We start from the raw sequence: 15,858 nt of genomic DNA, 5'->3' as shown, positions 1-15,858 counted from the left end.
GATCAATATTTATAAAAATGTTCTCCAAAATATTCAATAGATCTTCTTTCTTACATAAATGGAGAATTTGAAGGTCTTATTTTATGTCCGTGAATGTATGATTGGTATCGACCATATGAGAACCGAATGCCAAGAATCTGCCGTATTTGATGCATTAACATGTTCGTTATACCTTACGTTAAAATTGCGGCCTGTCTGTCCAATATAACTGGCGGAACACTGCTGGCATTTTAATTTGTAATTTCTGAAATTTGCTATTGGAGTTATTGATAGTGTGTTGATTATAGAAAAGATGCGCGTTATTATTGGTTGTCTTGAAAGAAACTATCATATTAGATTTCTTGAAAACATTCATGATTTCATATATTTTACTGTGATAAATAGTATCCAATTCATTCTTACGATCTACTTCTGACATGGGTATATTATAAGCTCTGTAAATCATACTATAAAAGGAGGCCTTCTTATGTGCTGCCTGCTGTATGGAATTTTGTCTAATTACGTTCACCGTTTGAGTAGGTTTCCGAATATTTTATGGCTATGTTTATTAAAATCATTAATAATTGTAATATCAAGAAAATTTAACGCTTTATTATTTTCACTTTCAAAAGAGAATTTAATCTGTGCATCCATATTGTTTAATTGGATGGTGTAATGCATCACTTGACCAAGCGCCAAAAGTAGATTTTGAGATATTGACACAAACGCAAAATCCTTTGTATTAATTCATATTTCCTGTTAAATGTGAGGTATTATATACCAAAATGAAGATAAAAACATAAATTTTCTTCTTAATGTATTCAATTTAGGGATATTTTAAGTATATCGTCGTAATCTAAGATAATGGTGCTTGGTCACTTGATGCTTTATTGCGGTTACATTAGTTTTTGTTTTGCATCACTCGACCAACGAATAAAATTGTCATTTAGTGATCGATTTGACTTTTAAAAATTCAGTGCAGTGTAAAATATGGTACTTGTTAACTAATTTTATTGTTTATGTAAGTACAGGATTAAATTATACATAACAGCATACAACATGACAGAAAAAACATGAATTTTAGAATATACAGTAGTATAGATATTACACTGCTAGGTCATAGTATTAAGGCATCATAAACACACAGTTTCTCCAAGTGTAATATAATGCAGGATTTTAAGAATTTTTGATTTCAAAATCCATATTTCCACAATCAAATCCATCTATATCATCTATTCCAGGATCACTAAACAAGCCTTTATAGAAAGGCTTACCATCGTTGGGAATTAGCTCCATGAGAGAGCGCAGGTCGTTCAGTTTCGCTTCTGAAACTTGTTCTCCATTTTGTCATAACAGAGTGAGCAGACCATGTAGAATGATCCATTTTCATTCTGAAGCTGCGACCAACTGAAGATTTCTTAATGTTCACTTCAACAGTGCGTTCTGCATCAAAATGCATTTTGAAGAAAATGCTAAAAGTTTTATATTTCTTCAACTCTATTTCTCTCACATGCAGCCGGTTTACCTTCTCACTATTTGTGCCTGCTTACTGTTTTACAATGTGCTTCTCCAGATGAACTGTACTATGAAAATACGGTCCGGTCATTCTGTCCACAAAAAGCAGGTTCTTCTTTCGGCACATCTTCATTACATTTATGTAGTCTTCGGTGGTATAGAGACGCTGCTGAAATTCAAAAGCACGTTCTACATCTCCAACGTCACTGTCATTAGGGAGGAAGCTATGGCCTGGAAATAAAAATATTTGTGTAATCTTTTCAATGGTAGGGTGTTGTTCCAAAACTGTTTACAGAAGTAGAACAATCTTTATATTACGATTCTGGCCTCCGCAAGAATCTGACCACAGTATGACTTCTTTGGCATTGTGCATGTTTTCCATGAGATGCTTGTACAAGCAGGATCCAACCTCCTGAGCCCCTCGTCCTGCTTTTCCTTCCAACCAGACATAACAATGACCTTTATTATCTTTCCCACTATGAATCCCTAAGTTATATAACCACAACTGGCTCTTGTAAAAAACCACATTTGTGGGAATATGGGAACATGGCAATGTTTTTTCAAGGTCAAAACAAAACGTTTCCAGTTTTTCATCCAACTTCGACTTTTCCATATCGGAGGATTTTAGGTTCTGGGCGTATGCTGCAGGGAAGAAAACCTGTGTGGAAATCTTCTACGCGGGAATCTATATTTAGCATCACACGACTAAGCGACTGCAAGCTTGTCGTATGGTCATTTGATGCGTAATTCAGACTCAGAAATGGTGGTTGGTCACTTGGTGCAAAACTTAAATTTAATGATTGAGAGGTTGGCGTTTGGTCAAAATTAATTTCCCGCGCAATCATATTGAGAATAAAAGTCTGAACAATAACCTGTGTAACGTTTACACATTTAGCTACCAGATGGTGCAATAATCTAATAAAATTCATTTTGGCGCTTGGTCATTTGATGCCTACCTCCTCTCCATTAGTAATGCTGTGATCAGTTATTGTAAATGTATCATCTGCGTATCTCAGCCAGCATATTATTCCTTTAATGTTTTTGATTATATTATTTTCAAGAAAATCGATATAAATTTCCACCACAATTCCTGAAGACCTTCCTGTGTATATATTTGGCCATTAAAGGTAAAGCACAGTCGACTCTCGATAATTTGAAACTCAAGGGACCAGAGAAAAAGTTCAAGACTATTGATCATTTGAAACTCAAGGAACCAGAGAAAAAGTTCAATTTACCGAGAGTTCGAATAACCAAGAGGGAGGGAGGGAAAAATTCAAATAAACAAGAGTTTCACTTATACTTACTCATTTCTTTTCACAACATTTGTACAATTATGAAATGTTCATACAGAAATGTTCATTTTGAAAAAAGTCCGTAATTTTCTTTTGGTGAGCGACTTCAATCTATCAGTCCAGTGAATTTTCGATAATGGTGAGAGCTGAGAAGAAATCATCACTTGTGTTCGTTCTGAGGGCGTAGGAGCGTAGGGTAGTAACTGAGGGTGTAGGAGCGTTGGGTGGGAGGAGATGTCCTTGCCTCGCTCAATGTGACTGGAATTGGCGATTGTTGTTCTTCGTTTTCTTCCTTGTCCTCGTCCAGAGAGGCTAAATCCAACAGTTCAGCATCGGTTAGGGCACCGTAAACACCGATGTCATCGTCAACTTGAATGTAATCTTCAAACGTTAACTCTCCACAGTTAGGTAGAAGTCCCCATCCTGAGTCAAAATTCGTAAATTTTGGCGGCTCTGATGACTGTTCCACGTTTTCAGTTTGCTTAAACCCGCACTTTTTGAAGCAGTTATAAATGGTGGTGGGGTTGACATTTCTCCAGACTTTATCAGTCATGATTATAGTGGTCAAAACTGTTATGTTCGCCTTCTCACATTTTTCGATGCTATCCAGCACAAGAGAAACAATTTCTCTGCGGTAGAGAGTTTTAAAATTTTGAATAATGCCTTGGTCTAATGATTGCAGTCTTGATGTCGTGTTGGGTGGGAAAAATATTAATTTTATGTGGTCTAATGGTGGTGGGTTATTATGCACGGTGCAGTGGTCCAAAAACAGTAAGATTTTTCATTTTTCCTTTTTCATGTCACTGTTAACCGAGGTCAGCCATTCATTAAACAACTCTGTCATCATCCATGATTTTTTGTTTGACCGATAAGCTGTGGGCAGTGATTTTATGCCTTTGAAGCAGCGTGGTTTCGCAGATTTCTCTATAATGAGTTGTTTCAACTTTTGAGATCCGTCCATGTTACATGCTAGAAAGACAGTTATTCTTTCCTTGCTCAGTTCCCTCCATGACACTTCTCGTCTTTGAACATCAGGGTGCGATCAGGAAGACATTTATAAAAAAAGCCTGGTTTTGTCTGTGTCGAATAATATTCCTTGGGTCATAGCCATTCAAAAGTTCATTTAGTTCATCAGTCCATTCGGAACAAATGGAATTATCCACGCTGGCACTCTCTCCGCAGATCTTTTTAAATGTGATGGCGTGTCGGTTTTTGAAATTTGAAAGCCACCCCTCACTTGCTGCAAATCCTTTAATCCCGAGAGACTGCGCAAAAGACTTGGCTTTTTCCTTCAACATGAAACCGCCCAGGGCAACATTTTGTCCTCGACACAGACAAAATCCGCTTAGGCAAGTACACTTCAAGACGGGGAAATTCACCCTGACGTGACCTTTTTCTACTCGCACTTAAAGCTTTTTCGGTGACACTATCTTTATTTTCCAAAATCATTGACAATGTTGATGTAAAATGCCGAACTGTTTGGTGACATATTTTTTTTAATTGTCCATCCTCCACAGCTTGAATCACATGCTTTTTTTCACTTATGGAAAGACACTTGTTCTTTCTTGAAATCATTTTGATACTTAAAAATTACACAAATCAAACGTTAACATACTATAACACACTTTAACATTTGAAAGAAGACTCAAGACTGTGAACTCACTCATACATCTCATTATTGATGTAAACGAACGACAGGTCTCTGCACGATAACAATACATACTGTAATCACCGACTTCAAATTATAGAGAGTAGGGAAGCCCAACTTCAAATTATAGAATGTCGGCGAGCGAGATGCCATTCCTACAACTCCAAATTACCAATGGGACCAAATAACATTGATTGTTTTTCAGTTTATAGAGTATTTTTCAAGGGACAAGGAAAAAATTTGAAATTAACGAGTGTCAAATTATCGAGAGTTGACTGTAATTATTAGCGGTGATGAACTCCAAAATATTAATAAAATCGGCTACCTCTTGCCTACTCAAATTACTGTATTTAAGTAGATTATTCTTTACAAGAATCACCAAGGCAACAGTCTGACATCCTCTTGACAACAAGAAGGTGCGTGTTCATGCAGCAGCATGTGGTCACGCATTGTCCTGCTGAAATATAGCGTCTAAGTTGTCTTGCAGAAAGGGTATAGTTACGGGTCGCAGGAAGTCATTCACGTAGGTCAAACTGGTCACAGTGCCCTGGACACGCACCAACTGTGATTTGTGGTTGTACTCAATAGCACCCCACACCATAAGGCCCTGAGTTGGCGCTGTATGTCTGCGAATGCAGTCATGTGATGCCTGTTTCCCTGTCTGCGGCAAACAAGAATGCGGCCATAATTTTCGAACAAACAGAAACTGGATTCTTCCGAAAACACTATCTGCTGCCATTCCTGTCCCCAGTGACGTCATTCTATATTATCGATTTATAAATTCTGCCGGTTCACTTGAATCATCCTCCTGTGGGTAGGTGTAGTAGAATAACACCCACGGTATCCCCTGCCTGTCATAAGAGTCTTTCATTTTCATGCTCTTCGTGGTCCTTGTCTTTCTTTGGCCGATAACTTTTTTAAGTGTCTGTTCCTTCCATATTTTCCCTCTGATTAGTGGAAATCCGCCACCACTGCCACTTGGGTGACAGCCAAAAATGCAGATCAGAGGCGATTGATTGATTCATAACCTTTTCCAATTCTTTCATACCTATGATAATCTCAGATTGGAAGAAAATATTTTTTATTTACAGTTATTTGCAAATTCTTGATTTACTGCTAACTTGACAGTTTCTGCATGGTCAGACTTGCTCTCAGCTTTGTAAAAATTATTTTCAGTGTCATTGGTTCTTAATAATTTTAATTTTATTTCATTTAATTACACCATGCAAAGCGGTATTTTAAACATCATTTAGAAATGTGGTAGAAGCATTGCTGCATTTGTCAACAATTTTGTTAGTCTAGCTGTCATATGATTGACCTTATAAGAATGTGATGAGCTCAAGAATGTCCCTTTCTATTTTAGTTATGACATCGTGAAGTGATTTCTCATAATTAGAAACATGTTTAAACCTGCTGACCCAGCAAGTGCTTTCTCAAATCACATTCAATGGCTTTATCAGCTAAGATTATTATGAATTCCTGAATTCACAGTTATTTTGTGACAACCTTAATGCTTTGCAACTCCGTATGAAAGTTGCAATATTTTACCAATTTACTTCCAAGTTAAAATACAAAAAGTTGTTGTATAAATGTGATTTAAACATGAAGCAACTGATTTTATCACGGTTTGCAAAATTCATGGCCATGAAATATTCCAGCCTCTGCTAATAGGTTAAATTTAGGTATCTTGAGGCAGTAAAACTCCCTTTATTTACACTTTTCAGGGGACTGATGTAAAAAATACTTAAATAGCAGGAAATATAAACCACAGGTACTTAAAAGCAGGGTTGTATCATATTCACAAATTTTAATAATGTAGAGTTGTTAAGCAAAAGTGATAAGTTAAACTTTACATTCATTACATTTGACAGTCAGATGAACAAACCATTCTATCAACATCAGGTGTTTCATACTTAACATCAACTGCCGGGCTGAGTGGCTCAGACAGTTAAGGCGCTGGCCTTCTAGCCCCAGTTTGGCAGGTTCGATCCTGGCTCAGTCCGGTGGTATTTGAAGGTGCTCAAATACGTCAGCCTCGTATCGGTAGATTTACTGGCACGTAAAAGAACTCCTGCGGGACTAAATTCCGGCACCTCGGCGTCTCCGAAAACCGTAAAAGAGTAGTTAGTGGGACATAAAACCAATAACATTATTATTATTTCATACCTAACATCAACTGTTAAAATTAGCATGCCATGTTATGTGGGCAGTTAGTACTTCTGTGAGGTTTGGGTAATTGGAATTCTGTTGTGCTAACTGCTTCAAAAACATATAACTAATTCCTGCTGGTATGTTGTAGTCATACATACTATATAGTTAACAATATTTAATTGCTAACTGAAAAAAAAATTACATTTAGGTTAACTTTTTTCAAAAAAGAACTCAAATTGTTAATTTTCTATTTCTTTTGCATTCTTATTAGTCCCATCTGCTTCTCCACAACACATAAGTCATTAAATGCCTCATAATCTCTCAATGCAGTTGCAGTTTACTGCTTCAAAATGGTGATAGCTTCCATTGCTTCATAACTGGTTGAGACAGTAGGTTCTTGCTTGCAGTCCTTTTCACCAGTGATTTCTTCCTCTCATTTAAGGTGATTTGAAAAGATGTCTTCAACAGTTGGTACTATTGATATGGTCAGTAGAGCATCAAAGTTTTCTTGAATGAAGAAAACTCATGCATCACAGACCATTTGTCAGGCTTTGATATATCCTTTTCCGCAAACTTAAATCCTGTCTTCCAGAAGGAAAAAATCAGGTATGATTACACAAGTAACATTCAACCATGCTTCAGCATAATACATGGCAACAAGGATTGGTATTATATGTTTTGGGTCCATAATTTATGTTTTTCTTGCATAAATTAAATCTTTTTCCTCAGGTTTTTGTATTTTCATTCAAATGTATGGACGATATCCAGTTTTATTGGTTGAAGGTCATTAGGGAGAATGAATATTAATCTAGTGTTTCTCAGCTGCAGCAGATCTTTAGGGTGTGCTGGACATCCGCCTAGCAGTTCAAGTTTTTACCAGTGACTTGCCCCATTTGATCATTTAGTGCAAGCATGGCGAATGTGAAGAGTTTGCAGATCATTCCTGTGCTTGCATACTTCCTTTCATTCTTATCAGTCTGCCGTTCACTCATCCCTTTTTTACATTCAGTACTTCCTTTCACTCTACCAGTCATTCAGTCAGTCACCCACACACTCTCAGCTGCAGTTCCATTAACTTACGTTTTTTTTTTATATATACGTTTGAAATTTTGGAAGAGGCAAGTTCTTGACATCCTCTGACAGTTCCATAGCTCTGGTTTGCGAAACGCTAATAGAAATCCTTCTGAAAGGCAGAGGTAGGGTGAAAGGTGGACAAAGAGTAACTCCTTCGCCTCTCAGAGTTGAGCTCTAAACAAGCAATGGATGTTGGAAGTAATCAATTTCTTTAGAGGCAGAGAGGGATTTCCGGAGAAAGATCAGGTCAGTTTATTTGGTTTACGTGGAACCAACTGCCAGCAATTGAAAACCTGTAGTAAATCTGTTGCTTGGTCTGTTGTCTCTTGTGTGAATGGAACAGTCTTCTGCCCGAAGAATGTCGGGGGAACAATCTAGAAGTGGTTGTCAGGAAGTGATTCCTTCATGTATGAAATTAAATCAGAATCACAGGGGCTTAAGTCCGGTGAGTGTATAGAATAGTAGAATGCATTTTAGCCCCATCAAGTGGTTAACTCAGCCATCACATATGCCTGAACTCTGCCCTGCAAAATGATCATAGGAGTCTGCCACTTCTTTTGCAACTCTGGTCGCAAGTTATGTTCCAGAAATGAACAGTAATACTATGCATTCATAGTCTGCCCTTAGTGTATACTGTACATTAGGATAACACAATCGCAGACATACTCCAGAATCATCATCTTCCCATTGCTGAGGTTCTGGCAAACTACTGATTTTCCGGGGCACTGTAATGACACTACTTCAGTTCCATTTGTAATATGCTATAGGAAAACCTTCCATTTGCATTCCCAGCGCTGTAAGTGGGTTTCTGTTGCATTGTTGGCATTTCTGCAGTTCCGTCAAATGATGCAGAAATCCCCACAATGCAGTTTTTCTCATAGCCAGACACTCCTTCAGGATATTAAGGCTAACTCACAAATTGCGTAGTTGTTATCTGTCACCAGCAGCACACCAGTAACCTGCACATACTCTTCACCAACACCAGGGTGGCCTGGCCAAGATGTGTTTGTGTTAGCCGCATGTTGGCATCTGTAGTTGAAGGCTTGCATCTACTGTGTAACTGTTCTGCAAGTCAATGTCAATTCCCCTAATGTCTTATGAGAACCATAACGACACTGCTGTGCTGATTGGCCGCGGGCAATTTATCCTGTATCTCTTTCGAGAACATTGTGGCTACTCACCTTTAGACGGTCAGCTCTCAGGCAACACCTTTCTTGGAAGCACGTCACATGCGTGGGGCCCTTTTTTAAAATCTGGATTGCGGTCACTGTTACGTGGTTCTAAAATTATTAGGGTTATCCTGCTGTCCATCTAGAAGCTTAGAATGTTTCTAGAAATATATATAATTCAAATAGTTCATGCTGATGCTTAACTTTACTAGCTTCCATCTTTTTACATAACTTTGTGTTGTTTAAAAGAATTTGTGAAGGGTTAGTAGCCTACTTATATATTTATGAACTGAATTGATTTTATGAAGTGTACTTTCAAATCTTGGAGAATCAATTTTAATGGAGAGAACTGTTGTACATCAGATAATACATTGAAATATTTAAACAGTCTTCTTTTGTTTCAGGTAGAAGATGACTGAAATATCAAGTGCTCTTATAGAGCAGTTGAAATCTGTTATTGAGATTTGTAAGGCAAATCCTGATATCCTACATCACAAAGATCTTGCCTTTTTCAAGCAATATATTATGTCATTAGGAGGTAAAATTCCTTCAATGAGGACAGATACATCAGGTGATGTACCGAGAACTGAAACAAATGCCAAGCCACCTTCAGAATCAGCTGCTGATATTGGAGAGAGTGAAGAAAGTGATATTGAATTAGACAATACTGGAGTAGTTGGTATGTGTTGCATTAAAAAAATCATTTTGAAGTAGTTCTGCATTTGTTCTTGACATTGCTGAGTGAGTGATGTTTCCGCTCTGTGCAGTACCGTATTTTCCTTCTGGATTTCACATGACAATTGAAAAATATATAAATACAATCTCCATCGTGAAACACACTTTATTTGTTTTGTTGCCAACTTAAGAATTATTCATTTAACCTAAAAGTAAAGTTTCCCTAACATACTGCCTCACCAAAACCTGCAGCCTTTTTAAAAAACAAATAATTAGGGGTTCTTAGCTTTAAGCTTATACTCGGTAGATTGTGGATTCAAACCCCACAGTCGGCAGCACTGTAGATGGTTTTCCATGGTTTCACAGTTCCACACTAGGCAAATGCTTGGGCTGTACCTTATTTAAGGCCATGGGCACTTCATTCCCACTCCTAGCCCTTTCCTATCCCATCGTCGCCATAATACCTATATGTGCTGGTGCGACGTAAAGCCAATTGTAAAAAAGCAATCCAAATAAGATAAGTAAAGTGTGTGGTGATGACAAATGCGAATGTTCAGTACAGTAACTATCACATTTAACAAACTATTAGCAACACACACTACTTCCCAATGGGAGTGCATAATAATGCCAGAACTGGTTCTGATTGAAGTATCCGTGGCTCCCGGCGAAGTAAGGTAACAGGAAAGGCCTACGTAACAATATTTACTTATATTATCATTTAGACTTTCACGGCCCGTGTAACTATTCATTGAGGTATATTTTGGGCTTATGCCATGTAATTAATTGTAAACACACACTTCGCATTTCGAAAGGAACCTTGCCTTTCTTCTTCAGGAGACAACAGAGAAATGAAACGTCACATTAAAGGTTGCTAGGAGAAAGCAACAAGGAACTTGAAATGGTGCCCTAAGATGCTAAAGGGGACGCCATTTTAGCCCTCTGCTAGAGACAACGAATGGCAACAGCAAAACATTACTCTCTACAGAGTTCCCTGTACTTGTGGCAGACTTTGAGAACGGTGTGTACTCACATCGAAGAACATACCAGATGTATCAGACTCAACCAACCTGATAAATCAGCTGTTGCTGATCATGCCTTAACACCTGGTCATGATATCTTGTTGCAAGAAGTGGATGTTCTTGCCCATATAAAGCAATATCGCCGAATAATTATCAGGGAGGCAGTTGAAATACATCAACACCCAAATAATTTCTACCGCGATACGGGTTACAACCTCAGTGTATCATGGTTACCTATTATCAGAACCATTAGAGAGTAATGCTTTGCTGTTGCCATTCGTTGTCTCTAGCATGGGGCTAAAATGGCGCCCCTTTTACATTTTAGGGCACTATTTCAAGTTCCTTGTTGCTTTCTCCTAGCAACCTTTAATGCGTCATTTCATTTCTCTGTTGTCTCCTGAAGAAGAAAGGCAAGGTTCCTTTTGAAACACGTAGAGTGTGTTTACAATTAATTACATGGCACGAGCCCAAAATATACCTCAATGAATAATATTTACTCAACTCGCTCCGTACCTATGGAGGTTATCTACAATCTTTCAACAAGTGCATTTATTGCTGCTCTTCGTCGTTTCATTTCATGCCAAAGTCTTCCCTGTAATGTATACAGTGACAATGGCACCTACTTCATCTGTGCCTCCAAAGAATTGAAGGAGCTTAAAGAATTCCTTCAAGATGTCAAGAATGAAGAGACATTATAGAAGCAGCAGAAGAAAGAAGCATTATCCAGCTCTTCATCCCACCATCTGATCCACATTTTGGCAGAGTGTGGGAATCCATGATAAAGGCCTTCAAATATCACCTGCAAAGAACAGTGGGAGTAACCGTCCTAACCTTTGAAAAGCTATCGACCATTTCCTTCCAGATAGAAGTCCATCCTCTACTCAAACTGAGTGACGATCCAACAGGTGCATCTATCCTTACCCCTGCCCATTTCCTTATTGGAGAACCTGCTCACTTCCCTTCTTGAGTGTGACCTCAAAACATGCCCACGTAGTAGCCTGACGAGATGGAAAAACATCCAAAACAACTGACTCAGAATACTTCTGGCAGACCTAGTATAAGGATTGTATAAGTGCACTGCAACTATGTCCCAAGTGGTCAAAAGACATCCCAACCTTCGCTCAGGTGGTTTGGTGCTGATAAAGAATGATACCGTAACCTACTAGCTGGCATAATCCACTTCAACATTCAGGAACGGTCTGGAAGGTGTAACTCTTCTTTTGGGTTTTCAGTTTCCTCTCTAGGAAAAAAAAGCACTGTCTAGCAATTTCCTTTGAACTGCCGAGCTTAATGTCCTTCATTATAGGTAGCTCTAAGATGAATCTTCCATTTTCTTCTTGCTTGCAGATAGTCTTGAAATGATTCTCACATTCCTTATGTTCTTGCGATAGTGATACATGGTTCACCCCTTCCAGGGACTAAAATGTTTGCATCTGAGTCTGCAAGCTAAGCTCTATTCTGATGATTAGAGATTTGTGTGTCCCTTAATTCACTAATTATGAATGTTCTCCAATTAGAATCCACTCTAAATGAGTATCCTGGCTGTTTTTTCTTTCCTGTTTATATTAGCTGTAAGAACTAAGCACCAATTAACAGGTGTGTGCCTTTAGGAAGTTGAATATATCTGGGTCGGTGAGGACATCATGCAGGATATTCCATTCCCTGTTATTTAGGGCAGAACATTGCATTCCTTACTGAAGTCACATTTGAGTCGACTTCATTATTTACGGTAGAGTCGGCTTCAATGAGACGTTTCCAAATGCTTGTAAAGATATTGTAGTTGTCTTCCTTTTTTTCTTTTTTCACTTGTTGCACTGCCTGTTTAGAGATAAAGGTTATTTTGTGAACCAGAATCTAACAGTGTGTAACAGATGAATTCTTGCGTTGAGTCCTTAAGCTTTACTTGGACTGTTTGGTTTTATATATAAATCATTGTTTGGTGATAAGCATGTGGCAAAGCAGGGCCTTTATGAAATCTCTTCCAAGAACAATAATCTTCCCACCAGAAGGAATGATATGTCGTTACCTATGGTATATTATAGAAGACGATTCACACAGATTAATGAATGAATATTTGCCATTGGGGCTTTATCCTGTATTAAGCCTTGCTAATAGAATATTGTCAGCTGCTTTGAAATTTAATTTTAAACCAGACACCAAATTCTCATTTAAATTTAGAGGAATGTTGAATGTAATGTGCACTGTTCAACAGCTGGGCAACAAAATAGGGCCATGGCCTTCCAAGCGACCGCTGCTTAGTTCGAAGGCCTGCAGAATACAAAGTGTCATGTGGTCAGCATGACTATCAAAATACTCCACTTATTTAAAAATATGCAGGCAAAACCACGAAAGAAATGGAATTCTCTGATTTGTTTTGCAAGAAATTGGTAACGGTGACTGCCCCTCTGTAGACGGTGACAGATCAAATGTTACTGAACTACCAGCCAGAATTTTAGCACATGATGATATTGTAATTGAAATTATAGCAAAATGTTCACTTCTGCGAAAGATGTTATCATTTTCTCAAAAGGTGCCATTCTTAATTTGAAAATCTTAAGGCTTATAACTGGTAATTCCAAACCATTCACTAGTGTCAACAAATTAATACTGAAGTTGAAAGCTAGCTACTTCAATTTCCTACGTACCGGGCGAGTTGGCCATGCGGTTAGGAGCGCGCAGCTGTGAGCTCGCATCCGGGAGATAGTGGGTTCGAACCCCACTGTCGGCAGCCCTGAAAATGGTTTTCCGTGGTTTCCCATTTTCACACCAGGCAAATGCTGGGGCTGTACCTTAATTAAGGCCACGGCCGCTTCCTTCCAATTCCTAGGCCTTTCCTATCCCATCGTCGCCATAAGACCTATCTGTGTCGGTGCGACGTAAAGCAACTAGCAAAAAGAAATTTCCTACGTAATTCTTGAATTCCTTGGAATTAATGGTTTGTGTCCGCATATTCTTATTCTAAAAATTGGAGCCATAGTTATACTCCATATAAATCAGAACGTTTTCCAGTGTCTCCTAAATGGAACCAGATTAGGGCCTAATTCTAAGAAGTATGTTCATCATCATCATCATCATCTGCAGTTTCCAGCCGGGTCTGCTTGGAACATAAGCCTCTCCATCTCTTCTTGTCTTCCCACCACTTCTCCCTAGTCACTCTTGTCCAATCCTCTCTTTTTCTCTGTACACACTCTTCCACTCCTTTTATCCACCTGTCTCTTGGTCTTCCTCTTGGTCGTTTAACCTGTTATCTCCATTTTATGCATCCTCCTCGGTATCCTTTTGTCTGTCATTCTCTTCATGTATCCATACCATCTAAGTCTAGATGCCTCTATCCTATTCTGTAGTGGCTCTCATCTTATCCCATCTTGTCACTCCTGTCCCGCTTCTCAGAAATTTAATTTCACTTGCCTGTATTCTATTCACGGCTCTCTGCCTCATTACCCAAGTCTCAGCTGCATGCATCAGAATAGGTATACAGTACATCCTGTATATCACCCTTTTGCTTCTCTGAGGGACATCTTTGCTCCAAACCAGGCTTCTGACACTTTTCAGGAATGCTCCTGCTTGTCTTCCACGCTCAGTTATTTCCTCATCATTTCTTCCACTTTCCTCTATGATACTTCCTAAGTACTTGAAACTCTCTATTTCGTAAGCTGTTCCCCACCAAGCATTATCCCTCTTGTAGGTCTCTCCTTCTTTCTAGTTGTGATCACTATCTCGCTCTTTTGGGCATTAATTTCATTCCATATTGTTCCACCTCATCTACCAAAGCATCTAACTGTTCCTGGATATCCTCTTCCTTTTCTCCCCAGACTAACAGGTCATCTGCAAACATCATCACTTTCATTTTTCCTTCTCCACTTTTTCTTGCCACTTTTTTCATTATCTCATCCATTGTTACTACGAAGAGCAAAGGTGACAGAATACTTCCTTGTTTTAATCCACCTTTTTGCTCAAACCAGCCTGTTCTCTCTCCTATTTTCACATAACTGATACTCCCATTGTACATCTCAAGAAGTATGTACAAAAATTAAATTTTGGAAACAATAAGTGAAGCTAAAGCTGGACAGAGAGCTCTGATCCCTCGAATTCACTTAACAATATCCGATAAAACACTTTCATTTTCTTTCAAGAGGCATCAATTGCCAATTCGCTTGGCATTTTCTATCATGATTGTAACTTTTACTGTTAATATTAATAAATATCATAATAAAATATCATAAATAAAATACTTGAAATAAATTAAATTAATAAACATAATTAATCAAAATGTCCGTAGTATGGGCGCCAGAGTTCACCAGAATAGATCCCTCGAATTTAGGTAGAGCTTGATAATTCTTTATATCCCAGGGCGTGTACATAATGCTGCATACTGGTACATCTGCTTCAGGCCTTACCTAACCTTCTCAAAATGATTAAATAGGTAGGAACTGCACCTAGGTTCATCAATAACTCCACTGATTCTAAAATATCTAACTATATTCTTAATAAAATTCATGCATGAGCACCTCAACACACCAAAATATACTTGTAATACACAAACAAAAGATTGCTGGAAGACTCGCATATTTACAACAACAATGAAAACAGTGGGAAAACGAAAGCGAGAACTAAGCCACCATTTGTAGTTAGTTCATTGAACAGTGTACATATATGTATACTAGCAAGATACCCGTGCTTCGCTACGGTATTATACTGAAATTTATAATTGAATGCTTATTGTTATAGATATATAATCCGCCGAAATTCGCGACCTGACTCGTTTTCTGCGAGAATCCGCCAAAATTCGCGATCTGACTCGTTTTCTATTAGATTACGGCAAGTTTCCTTCCATTTTCAATTTTTCTTTCCAGCAATCGACTTCGTACTTCCCTGGTTAGGTCCAGGTATTCCACCCTGTCAGTTGGGTCCCTAAATCTTGGCCATCTTTTCCTATAAGCATTTTTAATATGGAAAAAATCCTTCAGGGGATCCGGCGTGGTGTCGTCTTGGGTGCCTTGGTGGTACTGAACCCGCGGCCAGACTGCATTCTTAGTCATTACCCGTCCAGGACCCGTTTCCACCGCGGTCCGCACATTTGACGACGGTCCAGTACATTATTATTATTATTATTATTATTATTATTATTATTATTATTATTATTATTATTATTATTATTATTATTATAGGTGTTCTGGACCCCACAGCAAGATGCAAGACCGCTACTTGGCGGTAAATTACATCTGCTGCCATTGTTATTGTTGAGAATGTGACCAGCACCAATGTCGCGCGTAGGTAAGTGTGCGGGATTTCTGGCGATACGAATGACATACTTCCGTACATTATTGACCTTATTA

General features: G+C 38.4%; 1 protein-coding gene across 2 annotated transcripts in view; it reads left to right on the top strand.

Moving 5' to 3' along the window:
- LOC136866085 (putative protein FAM10A4) overlaps window positions 1–15,858 on the top strand; it is a 405,358-nt gene that overhangs the window by 12,691 nt on the left and 376,809 nt on the right. For both annotated transcript variants that reach the window (XM_067142747.2, XM_067142748.2), the window contains exon 2: window positions 9,233–9,507. In XM_067142747.2, the coding sequence (XP_066998848.1) occupies window positions 9,240–9,507 (268 nt within the window). In that variant the 5' untranslated portion in view covers window positions 9,233–9,239. The remainder of the gene's footprint in view (window positions 1–9,232; window positions 9,508–15,858) is intronic.

This window comes from Anabrus simplex, chromosome 3, assembly GCF_040414725.1.
Source record: "Anabrus simplex isolate iqAnaSimp1 chromosome 3, ASM4041472v1, whole genome shotgun sequence".
NCBI classification, from domain to species: domain Eukaryota; kingdom Metazoa; phylum Arthropoda; class Insecta; order Orthoptera; family Tettigoniidae; genus Anabrus; species Anabrus simplex.
The sequence above is the reverse complement of the archived record's forward strand: the minus strand, read 5'-3'. Positions and strand labels throughout refer to the sequence as shown.